Raw genomic sequence first — 25937 nt, forward strand, 5'->3', positions numbered from 1 at the left:
TTCAGCCATGTGGCTGTGGGCTGTCCCTGCGTAGGGCCACCCCCAGCCCTGAGTGGTGGGAGGGTCTACTCCGTAACTCAGGAGGCATGTGGCCTTGGCTGCCCCCAGCAGCACAGGGGAGAAAGACACAGCCGTGCTGTCCAGCCTGTTCTCTTGGGCCCCATGCGGCAGACAAGCTCAGGCGACAGTGCCACCGTCACCCTCCGGGCACCAGGACCCTAAGCCTCCCTCGTCCCACTGCCCGGCAACCTCTGCTCAGTGATGTCCTGATGTCAGCCGTGGTGGCGTTTGGCTGCTTTCCTGGGCCAGGAGCTGAAACACGAGGCCTCGATGTCATTTCCAGGGTTTAACGCTTAAGGGAGTGGCCGTGCCAGGGCTCGTGGGGGAGTCTGTGAGGCTCTTCTCTGGCCCCCCTGTTCTCCTCGGAGGGGGTCCTCTGCATGGCTGGCGACGGGCCAGGGGAGGAGCGGTCAGGGGAGGGTCCGAACCGCAAGGCCAGTGTGTGTGTCAGGAGTGTCCGGGGTCCCGGAGCTGGCCTGTGCCAGACAGAACCAGAGTCGAGGTCGGGTGTGTTTTCAGTGTACCCCACGGCCTCTCCAACGTGTGACCGGTCAGAGTGGGGGCTGGACTGGGCAGCCGGGTAAGGCAGTGAGCCCCTCATCCCCGGAGCATTCAAGAAGGTGGATGTCCCACCGGGATCCCCCTGTAACCATGGCGCGGGAGACTCTGGTACGAGGGGGTTCTAGCTGAGAGCCCTGCCCATGAGGTTTGGTGTCTGAGCCCCCAAAGGCCTTTGCTCCCGGACTTCCGACCTGTCTGGGCCTGTGGCCCTGGGTTACAGCACCTCCCCGCACCCAGGGCACCGCCAGGAAAGGGCTTTGAGGGAAAGTGCCGGGGTCATTTCCGTTCACTTGTACTTGTTGTCTTTGACTTTGGCTAATAGCTCAGCCCCCGAAGCTCCATAGGGGATGCATGTTGGAAGGCTTTGGGGTGGGCTGAATGTCCTAGGTCCCTGAGCTCAGATCCCTAGGGAGTGACCGCCCAGCCAAGGCCGGGCAGGGGTGTTGCTTAGGAACCACAGGGAGCCTGGCACTCCGTGGATTTCCCTAGAGTGGCCACTAGAGAGCGCCCAAGGCCTGCTCTGAGCTGTGCCTCGGAAGGAAGTACCTGAGGGATCCCAGCTGGTCCAGGGCAGGGTAGTTCAAACCCTTTCAATGAAATCTTACAGGCGGCCCTGCATTCCAGGGGCAGGTAGCTGGGGAAGCTGGGGTGGAGCAACAAAAAAGGAGTGAATCTGTCCGTTTGTGCAAAAACATCTGCTGAGATGTGACCGCGGCCCACACAGAGACACGCACCTGTGCAAGTGTGAGCACGTGGGCACTGTGCACCCTCACACACATGCAGTGCTCATCCCTGTGCAAAAGCAGAGCACAGAGTGGCGAGGGATGGGCACACCCAGTTCTCCACGCGTCCAGAGCTGTGGTGGAACCCTTCCTAAGGGCCGGGTTTGGTGGCTGGGCCCCGTGGGGACACCCCACGGCCACCGCCTGCTCTGCAAAGCAGAACTCGGGTGTCAGGAGGGTAGAACCCCAGATCCGAGGGGCCGAGGGGGCCCCAGTGGTAGAGGGTTTCCGTTTCCAGGAGGTGACTGCAGGTGGGCACAGCAGCTGTTTCACTGTGCAACTTGCGGGGGAGGCCGCACGGGAAGGGCCTGGAGGGAGCTGCCCCGACCCCTGGCTCCTGTTACTGTGGCTGGGATTGCAGGGAGCCCTGGGTGGGGGACCCCGGGTGCCCCTGGACCGAGTTCCCCAGGAGTAATAGATGCGGCCCCCTCGTCTCCCCCCCAGCCCAGGGTCCCGGCTTTGCAGACCCAGCTGCTGGGGACGCTGCAAATTCCGCCCGGTGCCCAGAGGGGAGGCTCTGGGTCTTGTCCCTGACTCTGAGGCGGTTCTCAGTTCCCGGAGACAGCAGATTGAAACCCGTCTAGCGACACAATCAATCGGCAGGCATCGCTTTCCACAGTGGGAATCTCTCCAGTTTTTATGTAAATGTTTCCATCAGACCACTGCTGGACCCCAGAGGCAGAAACAGAGCGCCCAGAACGCTGAGGCTGGGAGGGGCCTGAGGGCCTCTGAGTCCAGCGATTTTCAGCCGGGGCGCCGCAAGAATTTTTAAAACTCACAACACCTGACTATTCAGTCAGTCAGGGGCACTGACCTCTTTTCCCTTAGACAGTCGGATTGGCAAAATGTATCATCTGCTTTTCAGTGCGCCGCAGAATTTGAGTAATTATGCGTGCTGTGGGATGAAAAAGGCTGAAAATCGCTGTTCCAGGTCAAGCTTCTCATATCACAGAGGGGGCCTGAGGATTAGGGGGCCGGCTCTCACTGTGGCCGTGTTCCAGAATCTTCCACGTCACCCCAACTGCTATAAGGGCACTTGGCAAGGCAGGAAACAGGGCAGGGGCGACGCCGCTCCCCTAAGGAGAGAGGCTGAGGAGGAAGTGCCTGGCGCCCCCGTGGTTGTCTCTGCTGCCCAGTTCCCAGCCCCCAGCCCCCCAGCCCCCCTGAAAGCAGGCCTGGAACAGGAAATGCTCGGAACCTTCCCTGACGTTGCCACGGCGCCCACAGCCACCCCAGGAAACCAAAGACAAGCCCCTCTGCCAACGCACCCTGGCCCAGAAAGGGAACCCGTGAGCCCCAGATGTCACGAGCGCGCTGAAGACTCGGCCCCAGAAGGGGCACGGGCCCCAGCGACCTGTAACTTGGGGACAAATGCAATGAGAGCGCCTCTGCCGGCCCGGCTTCTCCTGTGAAGGCTCACAGGGAGGGCGAGGAGGCCTGGTAAGTGTGGCTGGCTGTCTTGGTCGGCCTGAGAAGACTTTGCTTCCAGGCTGGTGCTGTTGGGACCTGGCGGGGAGGGGCTTCGGGGGTCCCGGCTGGGAGGCAGAGTGTCTGGGGCCTGTGCAAGTAGCACATCACGTGGTCGGCCTGCTTACGGCCATCTTCGGGTCCCCATCCCCGGGGGGAGGGTGAGGACAAGCGTCATCGGAGCCCCCTCCCCTGAACCGTAGCAGAGGGCTCTCAGCCTACTGGTGCCCTTTTAAAAAACTAGATGTTCTCTCGGTTTGATAAATAATGACCACCCCTCGAGGCTTTACTCACTGTTACTTTTATGGACGAATATAGATTCTTTGGGCCAGTTTCCTCTGTAACAACCTGAAGAGACCCTTTGGAAGTTTTGGGAAAACGTAAACTTTCCCTCTTTGCTTTCCACATGCTTCTCCGCCCCACCACCCCCAACCCACCTCCGGGTGATCCCCACTATTGGCCCCGAGAATGTCGAATCGAGGAAGTATTGGGTTGGCCAAAAAGTCCATATGGGTTTTTTTTCTGTAAAATAAGACACATTTTTCATTTTCACCAGTAACTCGATTGATTTGGATATTTTGAGGATGTCGGCTGCCTCCCACAGGGCATAACATTGACTGTTCTCAATTAATGCCTCGATTTGATCACTATCAACTTCAATTGGTCTGCCCAACCATGGAGCGTTATCATCCACGAGAAATCTCCAGCACGAAGCTTCACAAGCCACTTCTGACACGTTCAATCTGTCACAGCACCTCCTCCACACACTGCACAAATCTTTTTTTCTTTGCATTTCGTTGCGTTTTTACCTTCCTTGAAATAATAACGCAGAATGCTCCAAAAAATGTTGCCTATTCTCTTTCATCTTCCATATTAAAATGGCTACACAAAAAGTCAGCAATTTTGGTAAGTTTTTTTTTAAATGCACACTGATATGACAGCTGTCACAATACAAGCTAACACAATTGTTTGGAATGAAGTTAAAGACAACTAAGCACTACTAGAGCCATCGTACGGAAAAAAACAAACGAACTTTTTGGCCAGCCCAATAGCTCAGCTGCCCCGGAGGCAGGACCGGTGAGGAGCCGAAGGTCCTGGTTACACGCGTGTCTCCCCGTGCCCATGAGGGGTGGTGGGTCCCGCTTGCGGGGAAGAGGGTGTCAGGGTGCCAGTGTCGTTGTTCACACCTCCCACTCTATCGAGGTCCGGACTCCACGGTTTTCAACCACCCACCGCATCCCAGGCATAGCACTAAGGCGTAGTTCCTGAATTTAATTTTATTTTATCGTTTTCACATCGCCGCCAGCACCTTCGTCATCCTCATCCTCATGATCATGGTCATCATTCCCATTTGACATGTGAGGACCCGGGGGCTCAGGAGGTTAAATGGCTCGCCCAGTGTCACACCGCCTGTCAGTCAGGTGCAATGATGAGATTCGAACTCAGATTTTCCCTTTCGTGGCACCTGCTCTGCCTACCCTGCTGCCGGCACCTGTGGTGGCTTGGGACCAGTCGCACCCATTCCTGTGGGTCCCCCCACCCCGTGCACTTTTTCCGGCCAGGTTTCCTTGGGCCCCCGCGTCTGAGGCCTACATCCACGCCACGTACTCTTCTGCTCCCTAAAGGAAGCGGCTGACAAAAGTGTCTATAAGTAGAAGCCCCTGCCCAGGGACCCCGCTGTTCCGCTCCTGGGTGCGTGCACGGAGGAATTGCGGGCAGGTGTGCAAGCAGAAACATGGACACAAAAGCCCAGAGCAGCATTGCACACGGTAGCCAAACGCTGGAGAGAGCCCGAGTGTCCACCTCCGGCGAAAGGCTAGGGAACAGGTGGCCCACCCGCACGGTGGAATATTATTCTGCCATAAAAAGGGAAGAAATTTCGACCCACGCTACAGCATGCATGAAACAGGAAAACATTGTTGCTAAGTGAAAGAAGCCACATGTAAAAGCCCGCACACCGTAAGACAGCGTTTACATAAAACACCCAGAACAGCAAACCCACGGAGGCAGGGCCGATGAGCCGTTCCCAGGGGCTGGGCGGGGGGAGTTGGCAGACGAGGCTTCCTTCTGGGGCCATGAAAATGTTCTGAACTGGATCGTGGTGATGGCCGTGCAGCGCTGTCATGTACTACATGACGCTCAATTCACACTGGAAAATGGACAAAAGGGTGAATTGGATGCTTTGTGTATTGTACCGCAAATCAAAAACAAAACCAGCTGCCACACAGGCTCTCCCTACTTTGGTAACGACATAGAGAGCAGTTTCTGGAAGCCTAACCGTGTTCCTGCTGGTGGGCTCTTCAGAGCTACAGGCAGAGAAACAACCTCCCCCTCCGCCCCCCCCGTCCCCCCCCCGGGACAGGCCGCCTCGGGCGCCTCCTGGCCTCGACCCAACTTCCGAATGACTTTGTTGTGGCTTGCAGTCGGCTGTCTGCTGAATGCATTGGCCTGCAGAAGGTGGCTCGGGAGAAATGTTGGCCATGGCTGAACGCTAACCAGCATTTAAAACTTGTCTTGGCTTTCTTTCTACTCGACTACTTGGAAGGTCTGGCGCTTACGTGAGGCTAAGAAAGGATTTTCTCTCTGTGTTTCCCAAAAAGCACAGCGCTCTGCTGGAACGCCAGACAGTTGGCTCACAGACCAGTGGGCTGTCTCCGGGGGGCCCCTCTCCGGGGACCCGCCGGCCATCTCCCCGATGAGCAGCTCCACGGGCACGGAACCTGACGAGACCCTGAAGGACGTGGGCAGGTAGGGAGATCGAAGGCCCGAGGAGGGGGCGCCCCGACGCGACGAACCCCACTTCTGGGCAGTGCCCGTGGCTGGGCGTATGGGCTGTCACGAGGCACAGCGGTAGGGAGGGACAGGGTCCGAGTGACACTTCCTCTGGGAATGCGTGCGGTGGCAATGGACATGCAAAGAGACTGACCACTGCTTTCCTAGCTTTTCCTTTGCATTGGGAACCTGGGACCCTAACAGGATCATTCTAAGTTTAGTGACTCATTTGTTGACAGGACAAAACCTAGCTCGTCCTGACCCTGAGCCTGAACCCTCCCACAAGTCTGCATCTCTGCCCAGTTGATGGTGGGCTTCCCAGGGGAGGCTTCCCCTGCCCCGCCCACTCCCCAGGGATTCTGAGCGTAGAGTTAGACAGCATCGCTTCTTCGTGTTGCGAGTTCTGTGTCGCCTCTCCTGGGGACACAGAGCTGGACCCCATTGCAGAAGGGACACTGCGCTTCCCTGGTGCTTTAGACCTGCCTCGGCCCACTGCCCTCCCGGGCTGGCAGCGCCTGCCACCCGAGCACATGGCCAGACCTGCCTGTTCGTGGCCGGGGCCCCGGGCAGCACCATCACCGGAGAGCTGCTTGCCCCCCGTGTCGGCCGAGCAAGCACCGAATCCTCCCTTTGTGCGCCCGCTGGCCAGTCCTGCTGCCGTGCCCCCCGCCCCGCCCCGCAGGTGACGCTCGTACACACGTTTGAACAAATCAACATCCGCCTGCTTTTTTTTTTTAATTCTCTGCTGACCCCACCTTACAAAAACTGAGTCCTATTGAGAGTTGCTGGTTTTGCACTGACTGTTGCTAGCCTTCAACTACCTTGAATTTATCTTGTGTTTTGTTTGATTATAGCCTTGAAAATGCCTTAGGGTTCTGCCAAAGCTCATTGTGCTCCTTTGCACCAGGCCGGGCTGGAGAGCAGGCATGGGCTGGGCCTGGGAGTGTAGGCAAACTGGCGAGGCTGGCGGGGCAGCAGGAGCGGAGTTCTCCAGGACACGGTCTGTGGGATCCCCGAGCTAAGCTGGCGGGGGGCGGCCTGAGAGGCGCGGCACCTGAGGACGATGGCCACTGTGCTGGGCTTTAGGACTCGTAAAAGCAGTCTGTTGGACAGCGTTAGAATTCCTTGTCCTCCATCAACCAGCTCTGTGACCTCTAGCCAGTGGCTTAACCTCTCTGAGCCTCAGTTCTGTCATCTGTGAAGTGGTGATAACGGCATCTCTCTTGGAGACGGTTAAATGGGACAGTACGTTGAAAATGTTCAGTGCTGTTCCCAGGAAAGAGCAGATGCTCAGTACACACAGCTGCTACCTTTCTGGCCTGAGCGGTGGGTGGGTTTAGTCATTGGCCCTGGTGGTATCTTCCTGGGGTGCCAGCCAACAGCCCCAAATTTCACTTTGCCTCTCAGCACCGTCCCCAGATCAAAGCACCTGGCCTGCCACATGACACACCTGCCTCTCTGCTCGGTGACACTGGAGGCTGACTTTCGAGGGCACCCCGAGTAGGCCAGTCCCTCATGTCTAGTGGTCAGCTGACCCAGGCCCAGCACGGCGGGCCGTTCAGGCTCTGGGCCAGGAGCCCCTCATCCCTGTCCTAGTGGGCTAGCCTGGACGTGAACTTGTCCTGGCAATGGCAGAGGGCAGTAGGGCAAGACCGGCCGCCATGGCACATCCCTCACTTCCCACTGGCCAAAGCAAACTCACACGGCCCAACTCCAAGTCCAGGGTCAGGAGGTCAAAGTGCAGTTTCGCAGGTACCAAGCCCGACGCCCCCGGGGATGGTTTGCTGAGGGCAGTCTGGAGGCAACACATGGAGTTTCCCATTTCCCGTCTTGTTTCCCACCGCAGGTCGTGGCTGGGCGGAGCGAGCCCCCAGCCCAACAGCACGTTCAGGCAGCGGGCAGGACCTGTCACAGGTGTCATCTAGTCCACTAACTGTCCCATCGCCCCTAAAATGACCCCTGCCCTCAGACCTGGTATATCTGGGTGGGCAGCCGTGACACCAGCCAGAGTCACATCTTCTGTTGTCTGGAACCCCCCAGCTCCGCCGATGACACCGAAGTCTGTGAGGGCCGCTGAGTTCATGGGCATCTCCCCATAGTTTCTTCCAAAGTCCATTGCTCCATTTCCAGATCACGGTCTGAACTCCTGACCTCGGCCAGCTCTTCCCAGAAGTGTGACCCGCACCGGTGAGGGCGTCGGGCTGGCTCGGGGGCCGGGTCCTCCGCCACTGCTGGGTAAACAGGGCCGGCTCTCACCGCCTTCCGGAGGCTGAGTCACCGGGAGCCGCCGCTCCCCTGGGAAAGGGCAGCTCGTGGCCGAGCTCACTCCAGACGCAGGTTCCCGTACCCCCACCCCCCACCTCACACCTGGCCCTCGAGGCTCCTGCGGCCACTGGGAACAGCACAGCGAAGGTGACGCTGACGAGATGTGGTCACCGAGTGTCACTTGGCTGGTCGGCTTCCCTGGGATGACTGTCTTCGAGCTGTGAATATGTGACTCAGACTTTGTTTCATTTCCTTGCTCAGCGGGCTGGATGCAGTGTTTGTGGAAAATCATCTTATGTTTGCAAATCACTCAATCACCGCACGGGCCCTCGCTGAGCGCTCATACGACGGCTGCGTGGGGGTGACAGCAGTAAATAAACGCTAACTCTGTCTGTGTGGGAGGCAGAGCCCGGGGAGGGGGGTGCATGAGTAAGAAGGCCACCCTAGGATGCTGCGGAAGGAGGGTGGGGGGGGTTGTGCCAGGTGGGCAGCAGGGGAGGGACAAGAGCCCCACCTCTCCAGACAAAGCAACAAGGGCGGAGGCCACAGGGACAGCAGGAGCTCCTTAGCCAGGCTGAAGAGCACTGTGGGGGAGGGGGAGACCCTGAAGGACCTCAGCGGGAGACAACCAAGACCAGAGGGGTCTTCCAGACGGGCCCTGGGGCTGCAGGGTGGGGGATGCATCACAGGGGAGCACGCTAGGGGCCGGAGGCCTACAGGGAAGCGGGGGGAGGAGATTGGGGCTTGGACAAAGGTCATGACAATAAGGGGGGCGGATGAATTCAAAAGATACTATCAAATCCAGGCCAGTGCTCCGACGTGACCACGGGCCCCCCTGGCATGCCGGTCTGGGAAACAGGAGGGGGCTGCAGGCGGTTCCTGAGACAGGCAACTGCCACGGGGGAGCAGGCGCGGGTTTGGGGTAGATGCCACGGTCAGGTTTTGGACACGTGGAGATAGAGGGGAGCACGCTGCCCTCAACAGAAGTGTTTGTGAGTTAATGTCAAGGAATGCCCAGGGCCTTCTCCACCTTACTCTGGCAGATACTTATGGAGCACCTACTGTGTGCCAGGCCTTGTCTGGCAGAGAGACAGACACTCTTCAAAACAGGGGTTCCTCGGGCAGCCCCACGGAGCTTCACATACCTCCCACTAAGGCCCGCCCGCACACAAAGCAGGAGACCTCGAGTCTCAGGCAGACAGAGTTTGCAGTTGACCTGACCAGTGACAACGGGCGACCTGAGGAAAGTCCCCCGAAGGGCACGACACGGAGAGACGACCGAGTGGCCGCTGCAGGGACGCTCACCCCTCAGCGACCCAGGGGGCAGCTGGAGGAAAACACCAGTGGTAACACCGGCATCTTTTGTTCCTATTTTTCCCTGAGGTTATCCACTCCGAAAGTTCAGAACAAGCTCTCTGAGAATTTGAAGGACAAGGACAAGGCCGTCCCCAGCAGGGACACAGGTGAGTCCTCGTCACCAGGGGACTCGGTCAGAACGGTGCGGCCCTCAGGGCACTCTGTGGTCCCCATGGAAGGAAACGAGGCCAGAGGTCACATCACTGGTCCTTAAGTTTTGGTTCCTGCCCCCTGCCCAGAGTCCAGCATGTCCCAAGGGCCCGTACACATGTGTCAAATGTGTGACGAGTGAAGCCGAGCTGGGCAAACACAGTTTCCCGTGCTAGCAGTCACCAGAAAGACGGACGTGCCGATGGGAACAACTAGGCATTGAGTCGGAAGGCCGGACAGGGTCCTGGCGAGCGAGGGCTTCCGTTTCTGTCCTTTCCCGTTGTGGCCAGTCGTGACTGTGATGTCACATCTGCACTTGTCCAGGAGGACTTTCCTGAGTTAAAACCAAGGACCGGACTAGGTCCGTCCAGCGGGGAAAAGGCCTGTTGAGCCTCGCAGGAAACCTGGACAGGTCAGCTCCTTAAAGGAGCTCTTTCAGATAAGCCCTGCCCCAGGGTGTGGCTGCCGGGGCCAGAGCCCCCCTCCCTCCCGGGAGGGGCTGAGTCTGTCTCGCTGGTGGACTCCGGTTGACCGGGACCTGAAACGTAGTCTGAGACCGTGTCTGTGATAACGGCCACACACTTGTCGTCCTGAAAGGGGACATGGACGTCCAGGGAAGGGGCACCCTTCACCTGCAACTCTGCTCCGGCCTGAGGCACGCCTACAGGGTGGGATTCTTTCCACCCGGCAAAATGGGACCTTCCCCTGCAGCGATCCAAGGCTCGAGGCACAAACCCAGGTTCTAAACCCCAGCACCAAACACGCTCACGTGGTGCTCAAGCACGCTCAAGACCTGGTGAATAACAGGTATAATGCCAACCGAAGATGAAACAGGTACCCAGGGTCATGCGGTCAAAACCACGGCGAGGCCAAGAAATAAGTCAGTGGGGCTAGTGGCTCTCCGGTCCTGTCCGGTGTGGAGATTTAGGGTTTTGGGGGGTCCCTCTGAGCACCACCCGCTGTCTGCATCTCTGCGCTAACAGGTCCGTCCTGCTGAGCCCTCCTACCTACAGCTTCTCGTGCCTCACCTGGCCGGGCGTCCTTGCACCCTCCACCTGCCCTGTCAAAGTCTCTACCCCTTTAATCGTCTGCACTGTCCACGGGGGAGACTCCCCCTTACGGTCTGTGACCTGCCTTTCTGAGGGTCCCCGTTCCCTTGAGGAAAGTGAGGCCGTGTGAGCCCTGCCCCCTGGTGACGGGGCTTTTACTGTACTGCAGGCCCTTGGCTGTTGCCTTTCAGGTGAGTCATAATTAGCCACCAACAGCTTACTCTCCGTAGTTTTCCACAGGACACTGGGAGCCAATTTTTGTCACCCAGGGACATGAGGCAATATCTGGGGACGTTTTTCGTTGTCACCCCAGTGGCACCCGGTGGGTAGAGTCTGGGGGTGCTGCTAAGCATCCTTCAGTGCCCAGGACAGCCCCACCACAGAGAGTTGTCTGGCCCCAAACATGAGCAGAGCCGAGGCTGAGAAACTGTAATGGGGGGAGGGCACGGTGAGGCCCCCAGAAGTGTCCCAGCCAACATCCATGTCCCATGAAGCCTTTTCCAGTTCCCCACGTCGGAGGTCAGCCCTTGACCCTCTGAAGTCCCGCAGCTGTGGGTCGGCTGCCTTCTTGGATGGTTATCACTTCCTGTGTCACCTCGTGAGCCTGCCTGTCCTATCCCCCGGGGAGGCAGTGAGCTCCCCAGGGCTCTGACTGTCGACTGCGCCACTTGGTGCCTGAAAGCGAAGCCACCGCCCCCTCGTCTGCTGGGCGCCGTGGCTGGGCAGGGGAGCGCGTGGCGGGAGCGGCGGCCTCTCCGGGTCGCTGCGTGATTGAGTGCTTTGCTCAGCGCTGTGCTCTCTCCGCAGTTGTGACGCTCGAATGCCTGGGCTTCAAATGGGAGCTGCACCCGCCGCAGCTGTTCCAGTCCGAGACCTTGAGCAAGCTCTACCTGGCGGCCCTGAAAGGGAGCTCCGTGAGGGAAACGGAGCAGCTCCTGCCAGGTGCGACCTGGCTGCGCCGCCCGGAGGGAGGGGCTCTGGCCTGGCCCTGGGCTGTCCGGCTGCTCTGGGGCCGTGGTCGCCCTGGCGGCAGTCAGAGCCCGGCTCTCGGTGTGTCCTCATCATGGATCTAACCTCGGTCTCCCCATCTGTAGAGTGGGGGTTCCTGCTGTGGTGCAGTAGAGACGAGAAGTGGTTAGCGCTGTGAAGGTCTGGGGCAATGCCGGGTACGTGGTGAGCATTCAGTAATGTCTGCTGTTGTTCTCTGAAAACCCAGTCCTGCCGCGCCAGCGAGGGCAGGGTCTCCAGTGTCTCCCCCGAGGAGGGTGCTCTGACGGGCTTTCTGGAAGTGGGGGGGCATCATTCTGACGCTTGGGGTTTGCTCGGCCCCAAGTGTTAAGGCCAGAGGTTTACACGTATTCACGGGTTTTACTTTTCCTTTGCTCTCCCTTCTCTTTTCTTAACTCCGCCTTGTTCCAAAAAGTATTTAGGGCACTTCTGTCTTTCTTTTTCTCCTCGGTTAATCCTAATAATCCCCAGCCTCCCCTTCCGGCAGCCTTGCCCACATCTCTGGGCCATCGAGGTGGCGTCACTGCAGGACGATGCGTGAGCAAAAAAGGTGCCGCAGAAAAGTCAGGGCCGCTAGTGCCCGCCAGCAGCCAGCCAGGAAGGGATCACGTTTCCAGGGTGTGACAGCACAGTCCTGTTATCGGGAGCCAGACAGGCTGCTGGAGCCCCCTGTCACGGGCCTGCCTGGAGCCTGGACAGGAGCCCCAGCTGCCTGCTGGAACCCTCCAGGCCACAGACTTGAGACTTAGCCCTTCCCTGCCCCCTGGGAGCTGCTTGGGCTGCGCCAGTCCCCACACTTGCGCTCACTCGGGGGCCTCTTTGCCCTTCTAAGCCTTTGCCCCAGAGTCTTCAGGAGCGGGATGGAGCCCTTCCTTCCGCGTCCCCAGGGCCTAGTCAGAGCTCCTGCGAGGCAGCCAGTGAACGGCCATGGAGACCCAGACAGTGAGCACATTGAGAAGCAGGTGGTTTTGGAAGGAAACATGGAGGCACTAACAGTGCGATCTTGAACGTGTCAGGGACAGCCTCACTTAAAAGACAAGACCTGGCCCCGCGAAGGCAGCCGCCCTAACCAGACCCCTGCTCTAGGCTGGACCTGACTGAGGACGCTGGGGCGGCCGCAGAGACGGGGCCCAGTGCCAGAACTGTCACTACTGTTCAGGGCTCCCCTCCCTGAGCCTCCTGGCCATGGCACCAGCCACGGCACCAGCCACGGCACCAGCCATGGCACCAGGCCCAGGACTCAAATCTCCACGGCTCTCAGTGGGGACCATCATAGCCTTCATGTGCCTTTATCTTATTAGTATTATTTTTAAAATCCTCACCCAAGGGTTTTAGAGAGAGGGGAAGGGAAGGGGAGAGAGGGAGAGAAACGTCGATGTGAGAGAGAAACATGGATCAGTTGCCTCTCACACACCCCGCCTGGGAAATGAACCCGCAACCTTGGCCCGTGCCCTGACTGGGAATTGACCCGGTGACCTTTAGGTGTATAGGATGATGCTGCAACCAGCTGAACCAACCCTCAGGGAGCCTTTGTGTGCCTTTGAAAGCAGAACGTATCTCACCAGGATGGTTGCGTGCGAATCTCACGGTTTTTGCTCCTGGGTCCTGGGGACCTTGTGTGTGTTGCTGGCCTGGGGTTAGCGGTGGGGACGTCTGGTACCTGGCCCAGCTGTGATGCACCTTCCTCCTTCCCCCGCTGCTGAGCGCCGAACTCACGCCAGGCACTGCGCTAGGAACTTGGCCACCCACGGTGATGACAAAGCGTGATAAATAGCACAAGGCTGAGATACTAACCACCACCCCCTGAGGGCCTACTATGTGTCAGATACTCAGTGTGTGTCACCTCATTTACCACCCTGGAGGGGAGCGACTGAGAGATGGAGCCTGAGGGTGGGGGGCTGCAGAAACCCAGGAGAGGAGAGGGCCCCGGAGCCAGGAGCCAGGCCCAGCACTTAGTAGGCGCTCAGCAAGAGTTGGCTGAGCCAGGGCGCAGCACGAACGTGGTGAGGGAAGGCGGGGCGGCCTTGCTGCCTGAGGAAAATGGCTCTTTTTTCCTTTTCCTTTCTTCCACGGTCCTCGTCGTTGCAGCGGGTGGCAGGCTTTTCGGCTCCTGGCCCGTGCTGTTTCTCAACACCTACAGCCTTGAGCTCCCTGGGCCAGGGGTGCTGCTGGCGGAAGCCATTCGTTCCATGTGCTCAGCTGGCGTTGGCTGAGCGCTGGCGTGCGAGGCTGGGCCGGGTTTGAGGGACGGCGTGGCAAGGGGGCCACCCACTGTGCCTGCCTCACAGAGTCAGCCAGCAGGTGGTTCAAGAGCACGGGGTGGGACAGCAGGTGGCCAGTCCAGAGGGCACAGAAAGTCCATCTGGGGGGATGTGGATGCGGTACTGCCTAACATGGGGTCGGGTGGCCAGGGAGGGAGCCTCAGGTCTGTTCTGGGGAACTAACCTCCAGGGGGCAGGTTTGGGGCCCAGGGAGCAAGGAGGCCGGTGGGAGGGCCTTAGTGCAGGGGCCTGGGCTCTGCGCCAATGGTGTGGGCCCGCCCCGGGGACCTGAGAGCGGTGTATGCGGTCACTTGGTCACTCGCCTTTTAGAATGACCCCGAGTGCATGGGGTAGGCTGGCACTGAATCACACGGTCCTTTCCCTCCCTCCTGGGAGCCGTCAGTGATGGGGTTGTCTGTTTGGAGGCCTGTGGGACAAAGTTTCCAGAGCCACTGGGTGGACGCCTCAGCTGTCCTTCAGCAGGTGGTCGGGGGCTCCTGCTTCGAAGCAGGTGTGAGCCAGGGGCTGGCGGCACCCAGGGCACTGAGGCCCTGCCCTCCCCCTCAAACGGCTAGCGGCCTGGGGGGAGAAAGGCGAGCAAAGGGGAGGGGAAGGGGCTAGGGATAAACATTTCAAGTGAAGTGTGAGCCTTTTTTCCCAGTTCTGACACCCATAGGGGCAGCTCCCAGGAGAAACTGGAGCACAGGAACTCTGCCCTAGTTTTGCAACTCCTTGTGACTCTTCAACTATCCCCAGATAAGCGCCCATTTCACACCTGCACCCACTCAGCCAACAAGCAAATGAAAGCAAACTAAATGCAGCGAGCGACCTGCCCAGGCGGGGGTTGTGCAAAGGGCGGGGGCACCTGAGGCGGGGTCTGGACAGTCACGCCCGTGCGTCCTCGCCCCTTGTCCTTCGCCAGCGCTGCCCTCTAGGAAGAGCAGGAACACAGCCCTCGTCAAGAAGATGGCCATCTCCCTGAAGATCAACGACCCCCAGGTCACCAAAACCGGTAATGTGCCCCGGTCTTCCGTTCCGGAGGACGCAGCCCTCCCAGACTTCTAAGGCAAACGCACAACAGCAACACCACGCAGCAAACAAGCGCCGTGTGCCCGGTGCTCCCTTCTTGCAGACAGCGGGGCAGTGCCGGGGGCGGGGAGGAAGGCCGGGGCAACCTGGGGAAATGCGAGAAGGTCAGATGCTGCCGGAGAGACGGGCGCGGCCTCGGCACAGAGGCCTGAGGGACGCAGAGGAGGGAGCGAGGAGCAGGGTCCTCGGCGGGCCCAGGGGAGTTGTAGGTGCCCTTCAGGGCCACACGGTCCAGGGGAGCTCCCAGACCGACTCCTGACCTGCCAGGTCCCCTCCCCAGGGGCTCCCTTTGGCTCACCCCCTTCCCATCCCACCCTGACCACTAGAAACAGACTCCTTGTTAACGTGACGTGTCACATGCTGTCACAGATCAGGACATCGTCCCTCGAGCCCTGACCAAGGCCAGGCGTCCTCAGAGTGCACGGTCCACACCGCGTCCCTTTGCCCCTCGTCACAGGAGCCCGGTGCCTAGACTACGGGGTCGGCCAAAAAGTCCATGATGTTTTTCTGTAAAATAAAAGACACACTTTCCACTCTCACCAATAACTTTGTTCATTTGGATACTTTGAGTGTGTCCACTATCTCCTGCTGTTGGCTTCTAGTGGGCAGAGGCCAAGGGAGCTGCTAAACATCCTCCAAAGCATAAGCCAGCCCCACAGTGGAGAATTGCTTGGCCAAAAAGTCAACAGCACCAAGAAACTTCGCAAACCACTTTTGACATATTTGGTCAGTCACAGCACCTTCTCCATACACAGCACAAATCTTTTGTGTTTCGGTTGTGTTTTTACCTTTCTTGAAATAATAAAGCACAGTACTCCAGAAATGTTGTGCATTTTCTTCCATCTTCAATATTAAAGTGGCTGCACAAAAATTCACCAGTTTTGATGTTTTTAAATGCACGCTGGCGTGACAGCTGTGACAGTGCAGTCTAACAACATTGTTTCACATGGATTGAAAGACACCTAAGGGCAAATAGAGCCATCGCCTGGAAAAAAATATAACAGGCTTTTTGGCCCACCCAGTACCAAATCAGCCGGGCTCCTCCGGAGCCTGTGAACTTTCTGAAGGCCCCAGACTCCGAGGAAGGTCCGCTGCGAGTTACACGTCATTCCCGGTGCAGACCCCGGCTGCCCCCGCACGCACACAGCACCCTGCACGTGTTCGGCCAGTCGTCTCCCTGCGAGGCCTCGGCCCCCTGCTCAGGGGAAGGTCCCCCCCGCCCCGGGGCACAGACTCTGGGGACCAGCTCACAGGAGCAACCTTCCCACGGGGACTGTTTTCTTCCGCTTCACCCTTGGGCCCTCTGGGGAGGCTGGGAGCCCAGGAGGCCCCTGCGCCCTGGTCAGCGCAGGGGCTTTGCCTCCGAGGGCATCTCTGGCTGCCCAGCAAGTGGACACCAGAGCATCCGGCAGGGAGGGCACCCGAGAGTGAGAGACACGTGGTGCCCAGCCCCACGCTGACCGCCCTCTCTCGGATGCTGCCTCCCCAGGCTTCGCCACGGCACTGAAGCACCTCTACGTGAGCCAGGTGGACATGAACTTGGAGGATGTGCTGGGGGTGCTGGCCTCCGCTCACATTCTGCAATTCGGCAGCCTGTTTCAAAAGTAAGGGGACGCGGGAGGCGCGTGCAGGGCCGGCCCTGGGACAGACGGGAGCGGGGCCTGGTGACCCACTTCACGGAGCATTCCTCTGCCGTGGGCCGGGGTGCCTGGGCTTTCTTGCACAGAGAACAGCTCTGGGTCTGCAAAGGAGTCAAGTCAGACACTATCAGCTCACAGCTGGGCCGTGTCCCCAGGAACACCCTCATTTTAATGAATGATTCTTGCCTCACGGGGATGAAATGCAAGCAGGGGGATTTCCATGCCTGGGAGACAGTTTCCAGGTGTGCAGAGTGACTTCCCAGGAGCACCCAAGCCATGCTTGTCCATGTCACTTGCGCTCCTCTTTGGCGGAAAAAGCCTCTCTCCATGTAGTTCCACGCCCAAAAACCAGTTGTTCGAAGACAAGTTGACTTCTTCCATCACTATTAGGACTCATTTCTCCCACTCATTTCCGATAGGGCCTTGTTTTTGCCGGGTAAATAGTATGATTTTTACAAATGTTACACAGGGTCATGGCAGATATTCCAGGAGAGAGAAAAAGTCAAAGATCAGAGTCAAAATCGCCCGTCCGTCCAGCTGCCCATTGGGGACCCAGCCTTTCCCCTGGGCCTTCAGATCCTGCCGGCCCACCTGGGGGTCCTCTGGCCAGACGTCCACATCTCTCCAACGAGGCTCCTTCCCCGGGAAAGGGCTGTGCCACTGCCCTGGGGTTGAACGGGACCCTCGGCGAGGTGGCGGGCGGCGGTGGGTCTGGGAGCAGCCTGGGAGCCTGGGGAACAGCGGTTCTGTCTGTGCAGGTGCGTAGCCATGATGGTCGATGGACTCAGCCCAAGCAACATCACTAACTTCTACCTGGCTGGCTGCAAGGTGAGAAGAGCCCGGGCAGGGCAGGTGGCACCTAGGGCAAGGGCGCCCAGAGTCTGGGTCACGTACCAGGCCCCGCTCTGACACACACCTACCTGAAGTCACCAACTAGGGGTGCCGATGTTTTCTTTCGCCAAGCGAACAATTTAGAAAGGCCATTTCATTTAGAAAAGGGCATTTAAACACCCCAACAGCAGAAAAGCTTTGATCTTGGTGGGGTAGGAGGGCGGGGGTCATGGCCTTTTCTCACCAAAACAGCACAGGGCCTTCCAGGATACTCTCGATGGAGGCGGGTGAGGTTTGTCCCCCAGGGCCCAGTGGGCACTGGGAGCACAGGGTGTGGCCTGACCCTCTCAGGAGGCGGAGAGCCCAGGAGGGGGGCAATGTGGCCAGGGTGACGCAGTGTCTCAGCGGCCATGCCACCAGCCTGAACCCCGGGCCTCCGACACCAGCCTCCCGCCGTGAGGCCACTTCCGCCGACACGGGCATATTCAGCCAGAATGTTCAGCTCACACGCAATCAGCCTGTGCGGTGCCCTGCCTCTGGGAATGCCGAGAAAGCCCACTTTGTCAAAGATAACTCGTGGTCCTGTCCTTTGCTCCCTCCCTAATCTGCCAGCCCCGCGGTGGGGGGCACCTCTGCCTGTCTGTCAGCATCGTTCAGGTGCTCTTGGGCGGGGGGAGGACCCGAGTCCCCAACGCACGCAACACGCACTCGGCCCCTGCCCGGGGCCCTGGTCCCCCGAGACCTCTGCCACTTTCTCCGGACGTTCCTTTCTGGGACGTATGCACTCACGACGAGCCTCAGCACTCCACCTGGGGTGGGCCCCGGGGGCCGTCGCCACTGACGGGTCCAAAGAGTTCAGTGATGAGCCCTGGGGTCAGACCGCCGGGGTTTCCACCCGGCTCTGTGCTTACTCAGGTGACCACGGGCAAGAGCAGGAATCTCGGAGCCTCCGTTTCTCTCTCCAACAGTAAAATAGGGATAATCGTGAACCGACCTCACAGTTGACCTATTTTGAAGAGAAAGTCTGAGCACACCTGGGACCTGACAGTCCCGGGAGCGCACGTGCAGCCTCATCACTGTCCAGCAGAGGGCGCTGAGAGTTCAGGGATTCTTTTACCTACCGGCTTTCCTTGCCTTCTCAGTACAAGGAAGAGCCGCTCATGGCGGCCTGTGAGAAGTGGCTGGAAATGAACTTGGTCCCCCAGATGGGGAGGCAGATCCACCTCCGGAAAATCCCCAAGAACCTGCTCCAGAAAGTGCTGATGTCTCCCAGGTCAGAGCTGGTTCCGGGGCGTGTGTGTGCGTGCGTGTGTGTGTGCATGCACATGTGTGCATGCATGTGTAATGCGTGCCTGCAGATGTGCCTGGCGGGGCGGGACTGGAGTTGGGAAGGGAGATGCTGCAGCAGTGGCAGCACCCACACTCCGGCCGGACCTCGTCCGTGGGCCACACCGCCTGCGCCCCAAACTTCTCGCCCTCCTGGCCAGCCAGTGGGAGGGCTGAAATGTGGGGTACTGTGCGTGGGGAGGGGAGGGCATTCCCTTCATGCTGTTCAGCAGGGTAAGCACCCTCTGGGTGCCCACTATCTCGCTACCCACCTGGTAACTCATCATGCCAATTGCCTAAGGAATTTTTTTTTGATCCTGCCAATGTTAACATATATTCATTGTGGGAAACTTGGAAAACAGGGAAAGCAGAAACAGGAAAATAAAAGATCGTCCCCTAAATCAGTTTCTCTCCTCAGACCTGGCTCCTCTCCTGAGCAGCTCTGGACCCAGAGAGCTAGCTACCTGCACGGCCTCTCTGACAATTTAGGCTAAAACCCAACTCCCGGTGCCCCAGCCCCCAGCCGCCGCCACTTCCGGACACCACTGCCCCTCCCTCCCCATGAGCCGTGAGTCCTGCTTCTAGACCCAGCCTGTCACCATGGGCCTCACTCCCAGGTACCAGCAGCTGGAGGCCAAGCCTCCAGGGTCTCAGCTGGACCCCGCAGGGACCTTTACCTCGGGGTCTTGCATCTGCTCCTGACCTCCTTCCGACCCTGTCTCCGGCCAAGAGCCACTGGCCCTCCCCATCTGGTGCCCCCTCGGCATCTCACAGGCCACTCAGCAGCCGTGGGGGGCCTTCCCAACACCTGTTCCCCCCAGCTCCTTGAATGTGCCCCTCCCACCTGAAATGTCCACCCCACGCCCCACTGGCTCCTCACCCCCCCCAACTATTCACGGGAACCTCCTCCAGGGCCTAGCCTCTCGGGTCATTACCACGGTTTTACGACATAAATAGCACCCTGGCGGCCGTAAATTAAATTCCTAGAAGGGAACTCACTCAGTTAGAAGGAATTTCTGTTTGTTTTTGTTGGTATTCCTAAAATACTTTATTTGAAAATAATTTCAAACAAATAAAAGTTACAGGAATAGTACAGAGAATATCTGTACGCCTGTAGCCCTGTCCAACTTCTGCCCTGTACGCCCACCCACGCATCCCTTCGTGAGCCCCCTGAGGGCGAGTAGCGTGCACCACGCACCACGCACGACACACCATGCACGATGCATGACGCACCACCCAGCACACACCATGCTTCCTTGCCCCTAAACACCCCTGAGTCCGTGTTCTAGCAGCAAGAATGTTGTAAACCACCACCCCAAGGCAGCGAGCAGCTTTGGGAAGCTGGATGTTGGGGTATGCCCCCCACCCCCGACCTGGAACTGTTCTCTCCAGCACGTCTTGTTCCTCTGGCGCGGCTCGACTCAGGGTTCATGTACCGCACTTGCTTGCCCGCCCATGCCACGCCGGGACTCGTTAAAGGATGTTTTGATACCCGCTGGCAAGACACCAAGTTTACATTCCCTTCGGGTGGGTTTCAAAAGTGGGGACTCAGTTCTGCCGGAGACACGAGTGGCAGAGCGGGAAGCCAGGGTTTGCTCGTGCTCCCGAGGCAGAAAGCCCCCGGATTTCTGCCGTTAGAGGTGGATTGAGTCCATCCTTCGAACTCACCAGGGAGCTTGCAGTGCGTGGAGGGGCGAGGTTGGGAGAACAGCGTTCCGGCGTTGAGGGAACCCTGAAGATGTCAGGACCCGGGGTCCCAGGAGCAGCCCCAGGCTGCTGGGCAGACTCCCTGGGGCCAGTCCCCTCTGCCCCCCTCCACCCCAACCTCGGCGTTCCCCGCGAAGGCACTCTCCCGCCCCCTAGGGGAGCAGAGCTTATGCAACGGGCGAGGAGACGATAAACAGAGCACCCCTTGGCCTTTTGGGAACACTGCCCTGCCCTTGGAAAGACTCAGCTGCCCCGCCCTGGTAGCCTTGAACCAAGAAAGGGGGGAAAACGGGGCTGACCACAACCAGGACATGAGCGATGGTCCAGGCACCAGAAAATACGTGCCCGGCAGGAAAAGAAATCAAGGACATGACGTGTCGGGTGTCTGGACTCTCGAGTTTGGGGAGCATGACTGATGCCGGGGGTGGGGGGGAGACTGGGTCCCGCTCCTCCGGCCCCCCTGCAGGGGCCGTCTGCACTGGCCGCCCGGGCACTCCCGGCACAGGGAGGGGGCAGTGCTGCGTGGATAGGGCACGTTGCTGGCTGAGCGCCCGCCGTGGCCAGGCCAACGGCTCCCTGACTCACATCTTCCAGAGTAAACTCTCCTCGCCTCGTTGATGCCCAGGGGCCACCTGCTTTAAAGCTGGAGGGAGGGGGGGCGCAGAGGGTGCAGGGAGAGGGGGCTTGGGCCACACCCGGTGCCGGGGACAGTGTGAGAAGTTTACCCAGGCTCAGGCTCCACGGATAGCACATTATTTAAAACAAAGTTTTGGGGGAGTTCATTTTTGTTGACTATTTCGGGGTGCCCCTTTCCGTCCCCACAGCCCAGGGCAGGAGGCAGAGTTGTTGTCCGTGAAAGAAGGGGAATGATCACAGGCCAGGCTGGGCTCCTGCCTGGCTCCTGGGTCCCGGCCCCCACCCTGCTCACCGCACCGTCACCTCATTTGTTACAGGGGCCAGGGCTTCCCAGCAACCAACTCGGCCTGCACTGGGGCGGCCTGGGAAGTCAGGTGGCTCCGGACTGGCTGGGCAGGAAGGCCACCCTCCCCCAGGGCAGGGATGGCTCACCCTGTGGCCCACGTCCCAGCTGTGGTCGTGGTGTCTGGACTAGAGGACACCACCCCTGTTGGAGCAGCACCCATCTCTCAGCTGATGCATCCACTTCTGGGCCACTCCCCTGCTCCTTCCGAAGTCCCTTTGACCTCATCTTCCTGTGGGTGTTGCTTTCCAACTTGTAAATGACCTGGGGTCACACACACCGTTTCCCTGACCTCCTGGCCCTCGGGTTTCTGATTAACGTTCACCCTAGAGGTCACCACTGGGTTACGCTGTTCTCACTCTAATGTGACCAAAACAATGCCAAGGCCTGATTTTCTGGAAGCAGAGGTCCTTGTTGACCTAAGAGGGTAGAGAACCTATCTGGCCTCTGCCCACGAAAGGCTGCCCTGCAGTGGCGGGTGGGGGGGGGGCCACGTCCCTCCGGGTGGCCACCTCTCCCTGGCTTCCTGCCTATGAGGCAAGGAGTCTCGAGGGCTCAGGGATTCCCTAGGAGAAGCCGCCCTTCTCCAGGGATGCCTGTCCCACAGCGGGTCCACTAGCGTCTGGAGCCCGCCTTGGCCTCCGTCCCCAGGGTAAGAGTTCCTGAAGCTACTGCTTCTCTGGCTAGTAACAATACCCCCCAGTTATTGAGTGCTTGTGGTACACAGGGCCCTTGAGTGGGTTACCGGGTCCAGCTCCCACAGCAGCCCAGAGAGGGGGCTGTGTGACACACGCTTTGCCCGTGCGATGGCGACGATGGGAAAGGAAGGACCGGCCCGAGGCCCTTCGGCATCGCAGCTGGGACTGGAGTCCAGGTCTGAGTGGCCTCAAAACCCGTGGCCGCGGTCAGCCCACTGGGGAGCTGCACTCCGGCCCCCCTTTCACCTGACTGATGGTCAAGATCAATAAGGAGATTGACGTTCATATTTTTTTTATTGGAAAAAGAAATTTACAAAGGTGGGAGGGTACTACAAAACCCAAAGGGACCCACCTCCCAAATGGACAAAGGGTGGTGACATGTGTGGCAAGCTGGAAAATGGAGAACTACCAACAAAGCCGGAGTCGCCTAGTGATGTCCCAGCCCCGCCCCTCCTCCCTTCCTCCCTCCCTCCCTCCCTCCCTCCCTCTGCTGTTGTGGACCCGTGCGAACTCAGTCCAGGAGGTTATACCCTCACTGCACACACGTGCGTGCGTAAATACTGCGTCGTATTGTTTCGCAAAGGTCTGAACTCGGAATAAACGCTCTCATCGTGACTGTGACGTTCTGCTACTCATGTCCTCTGCTAACGTCACGTGACATCTTCTCTCCATGGCAGTACTTACAGAGCTAATTAGCCTTGTTAATTAATCGTGGTCCAGGGTTCCGCTGAATGAACAGACAGGATTTTTTTTTTTCATTCCCTTCCTAACAACCCTTTGTTTTATCGTGTTTGGCTTCGGTATTTTTCCCTGCAAGCATCCTGGCTCATATTTTTTTTGTTCTTGGCTTTCTCTGAGGTCTATATTCAAAAGGAGGCCTTTGTTATTTATATACAGTTTTCTCAAAAAAAAAAAAGAGGACACAGTGTCTTGTTAAAAGCATTTTTTTTTCTTGTAAAGAACAAGAAAAGAACACCCCGCCCCAAACCCAGCCCCAGCCCCAGCCCCAGCCCCACTGCTCCGAGGGGAGCACGAGCAAAGGCCCCGGGAGCAGCCCAGGGTGGGGGAGGGGCGGCACCTGCCCGGTGGGAAGGTGGGGCTCTGGGTGAATTGTCTTGATTAGGGTTAAAGAAACTCTGCTTAGAAGTCCTCCTGTGTGGTGATTTCCTGCAAAACTGCTACATTAGGGTCCTGATACTCAGCCCAAAGGCAGAGAGAGGGCTTTATTTCAACAATTACCCTCCATCGCAAAAATAAAACCAGGGTGAAAAATAAAGTTCATGGACCTCTTGTGACCCCGCCCCCCCCATGTGGCTGCTAGCCCCTTTGGTAAGGTCTCAGAGAACCCCCTGGGCCTGGGGATCTGGAGCACAGGTTCTGCCCCAGAGTCATGTTGCTCGCCACCCAGTGGTGGCAGAGTCCCGGCAGGGTTCTCTGTGGGGACATCACACCAGGTGGCTCTACGACATCCCCCCGCTGCCTCGCCGTCATTGCCCAGACAGTGACAAACGTGTCCTGTCTGGCCAGGGTCAAAGCCCAAGCATCTGTAGGTGGCTTAGAAACAAATAAGAGAGAAGAGACCGTTCTCCTGTGTCCAGAAATAGCGTGAGAGGTGGGTGGGTGATATTTCCACTGCCCTTTAGAGCCACGCTCTGGCTGGGGCTCCACCCACCCTGACCGTAAGCGGTGGGTGAAGAGGCTGTGATGTATTTGGAAGCCAGGGGGCCAGCTCCATAGCCAGAGACGGAAAATTCCAGCGGGGTTGAGAACCCCTGCAGAGGCTGTTCGGGCAGCTGTCCGGGAATTGTCCTTACTTAGGTTGCAGAGCTGACGTGGGAAGGCAGCAGCGTCTCTCCGGCACTCGTCTCCGGAGGGGGCCGCAGGCTGCCGCAGACCCAGTGTGGGCCCTGGAGCCAGGACCCAGCCCCGCTCCCTGTGACTCAGAGCTGCCGTCCGCTGAGCGCGTTTCCAGGAGCCAGGCGCTGTGCTAAGCAATCAGTGTGTGCGGGCACGGCTCAGTAACGGTCCCCAGAGATGTCCCCATCCCAACCCCCGGCACCTGTGACTATGTTAGGTTGCAGAGCAAAGGGGAATTAAGCTTGCAGGTGAAACTAAGGTTCCTACATGGATGATGTCAGAAGGGGGTGCGACCCTGGATTATCACGTGGCCCAAGGCCACCACAAGGCTCCTTAAGTGTGGAAGGGGGAGGCGGCAGAGTCGGAACCAGAGAGGGGTTGGAGGGTGCCCTGCTGCGGGCTTGAAGATGGAGGGAGGGGCCGCAAGCCCAGGAGCGCGGTGGCCTCTCAAAGCCGGAAGAGACCAGGACGCGATCCTCTGCAGGAGCCTCTAGTGGCACCAAGCTCTGTACGACCCACTTCGCCCCTCTGACCTCCCGCCTGTGAGACAGTGAACGTGTGCATTACGAAGCCGCAAGGGGTGTGGCGGCTCGTTTCAGCAACAATGGGCTTCATATGATGTGTCCCCTCACGTCGCCTTTACCCCTATCCTCTGGGCAGCCGCGTCACCATGCTCTCACAGACGAGAGAGCTGAGGCTGCAGGGCCACTGAACCGCCCTCGGGAGGGTCCACCGGCAGTTTGGGGCAGAACCGAGCCATGCCCCGGTCTGACCCTGGAATCGGTGACCTCGAACAAGCTGTTCGTGTTTCAGCCCTCGGTCAGGGCTGGGACTAGAATATGACAAGAGACACATTTGTCTCGGGTGCAAACCTAGGGGCAGGCACCAGTCTGTCCTCCAGATTGCTTCAGTGCAACATTTAAAAATAAAAATGTGAAAAGCCATGATGAACACACTATGACAATTTTAAATAAATGGGCAATCTCAATTTCTGCATCTGTAAAAGTCAGGACTCTCCCAACTTTGGGGGATTGTTGTGTGGATTTAAATAAAAGAAGAGCCCTGGCTGGTGTGGCTCAGTGGACTGAGTGCCGGCCTGCAAACGAAAGGGTCGCAGGTTTGATTCCCCGTCCGGACACATGCCTGGGTTGCAGGCCAGGTCCCCAGTAGGGGGCACATGAGAGGCAAGCATACGTTGATCTTTCTCTGCCTCTCTTTCTTCCTCCCTTCCCCTCTCTCCAAAAATAAGTAAATAAAATATTAAAAAAAAAAATTCAAAATAAAAGCATGGCTGACAAATAAATAAATAAACCAATAAAACATGGGGGGCACTGGCTCGTGACACGATACACGATGGCCGTTGTTTGGGGGCAGCACAGCGGGCGGATGAAAGAGTAGGCTCCAGCATCAGGTGGCTGCGGTTCAAATCCCAGCTTGCCATTTACCAGCCCCGCGACCCCAAGCAGGGCACTGCGTGAGGCTCTGTCCGAAGCCACCTGATGCTGGAGCCCCACAGAGTGGGGTTCTTCTGTTTTGGTTTTTGTCTTTGTTTTTGTTTTTTCTATTCCTACAATGCCCTCTCAACCTCTTATTTTGCCCAGGCTGTTTACGCTTAGTGAGCTTCACCTTCTGAAAACGCTGCTCCTGTGGGTCTACCTGCACCTGAACCACAGGACTCGGGCCATTCCGGAGTACGAGGCCATGCTGACGTTCTTTCACAGGTAACGTGTCACCTAGTGTTGGTTGGCGACGGGTACGGACATGGTTTTTTTTTCTCATAATATCGGGGGGGAAAAGCATCAACGATGCTGTTTTTCATGGCGTCATTCAGAGTGCACAGAACGCGGTTTTGTTTATGGAGCCTGAGATTATGGGATACGCCTGGCCCACTAGAGTCCTTGAAAACCTAGAGGATGTGTAGGTGTTGGCATATCGAGACAATCCTTCTGAGAACGTGTCCTGTGTCCAGTAAAAGACACACTGCAGAAGGCAGTCCTCCTTCCCGGGTGGCATCCAGGTGCGTGATCACGCTACCCTGACCTGGAAAACTCCCTATTTCAAACATACCTAAATCCGACC

The 25937-nt window shown here is 58.3% G+C and overlaps 1 protein-coding gene across 1 annotated transcript in view; it reads left to right on the plus strand.

Annotated features, from left to right (window-relative positions):
- Nucleotides 1-5565: 5565 nt before the first annotated feature.
- The window catches only part of BTBD16 (BTB domain containing 16), a 35563-nt gene continuing 15191 nt past the window's right edge, over nucleotides 5566-25937 (plus strand). Inside the window, exons 1-8 of the mRNA XM_028513873.2 lie at nucleotides 5566-5618; nucleotides 9291-9370; nucleotides 11270-11404; nucleotides 14654-14743; nucleotides 16310-16424; nucleotides 17219-17288; nucleotides 18434-18564; nucleotides 25460-25579. Of these exons, the coding sequence (XP_028369674.1) occupies nucleotides 5566-5618; nucleotides 9291-9370; nucleotides 11270-11404; nucleotides 14654-14743; nucleotides 16310-16424; nucleotides 17219-17288; nucleotides 18434-18564; nucleotides 25460-25579 (794 nt within the window). The remainder of the gene's footprint in view (nucleotides 5619-9290; nucleotides 9371-11269; nucleotides 11405-14653; nucleotides 14744-16309; nucleotides 16425-17218; nucleotides 17289-18433; nucleotides 18565-25459; nucleotides 25580-25937) is intronic.

The sequence above is a fragment of the Phyllostomus discolor genome, chromosome 5 (assembly GCF_004126475.2).
Source record: "Phyllostomus discolor isolate MPI-MPIP mPhyDis1 chromosome 5, mPhyDis1.pri.v3, whole genome shotgun sequence".
Taxonomy (NCBI): Eukaryota; Metazoa; Chordata; class Mammalia; order Chiroptera; family Phyllostomidae; genus Phyllostomus; species Phyllostomus discolor.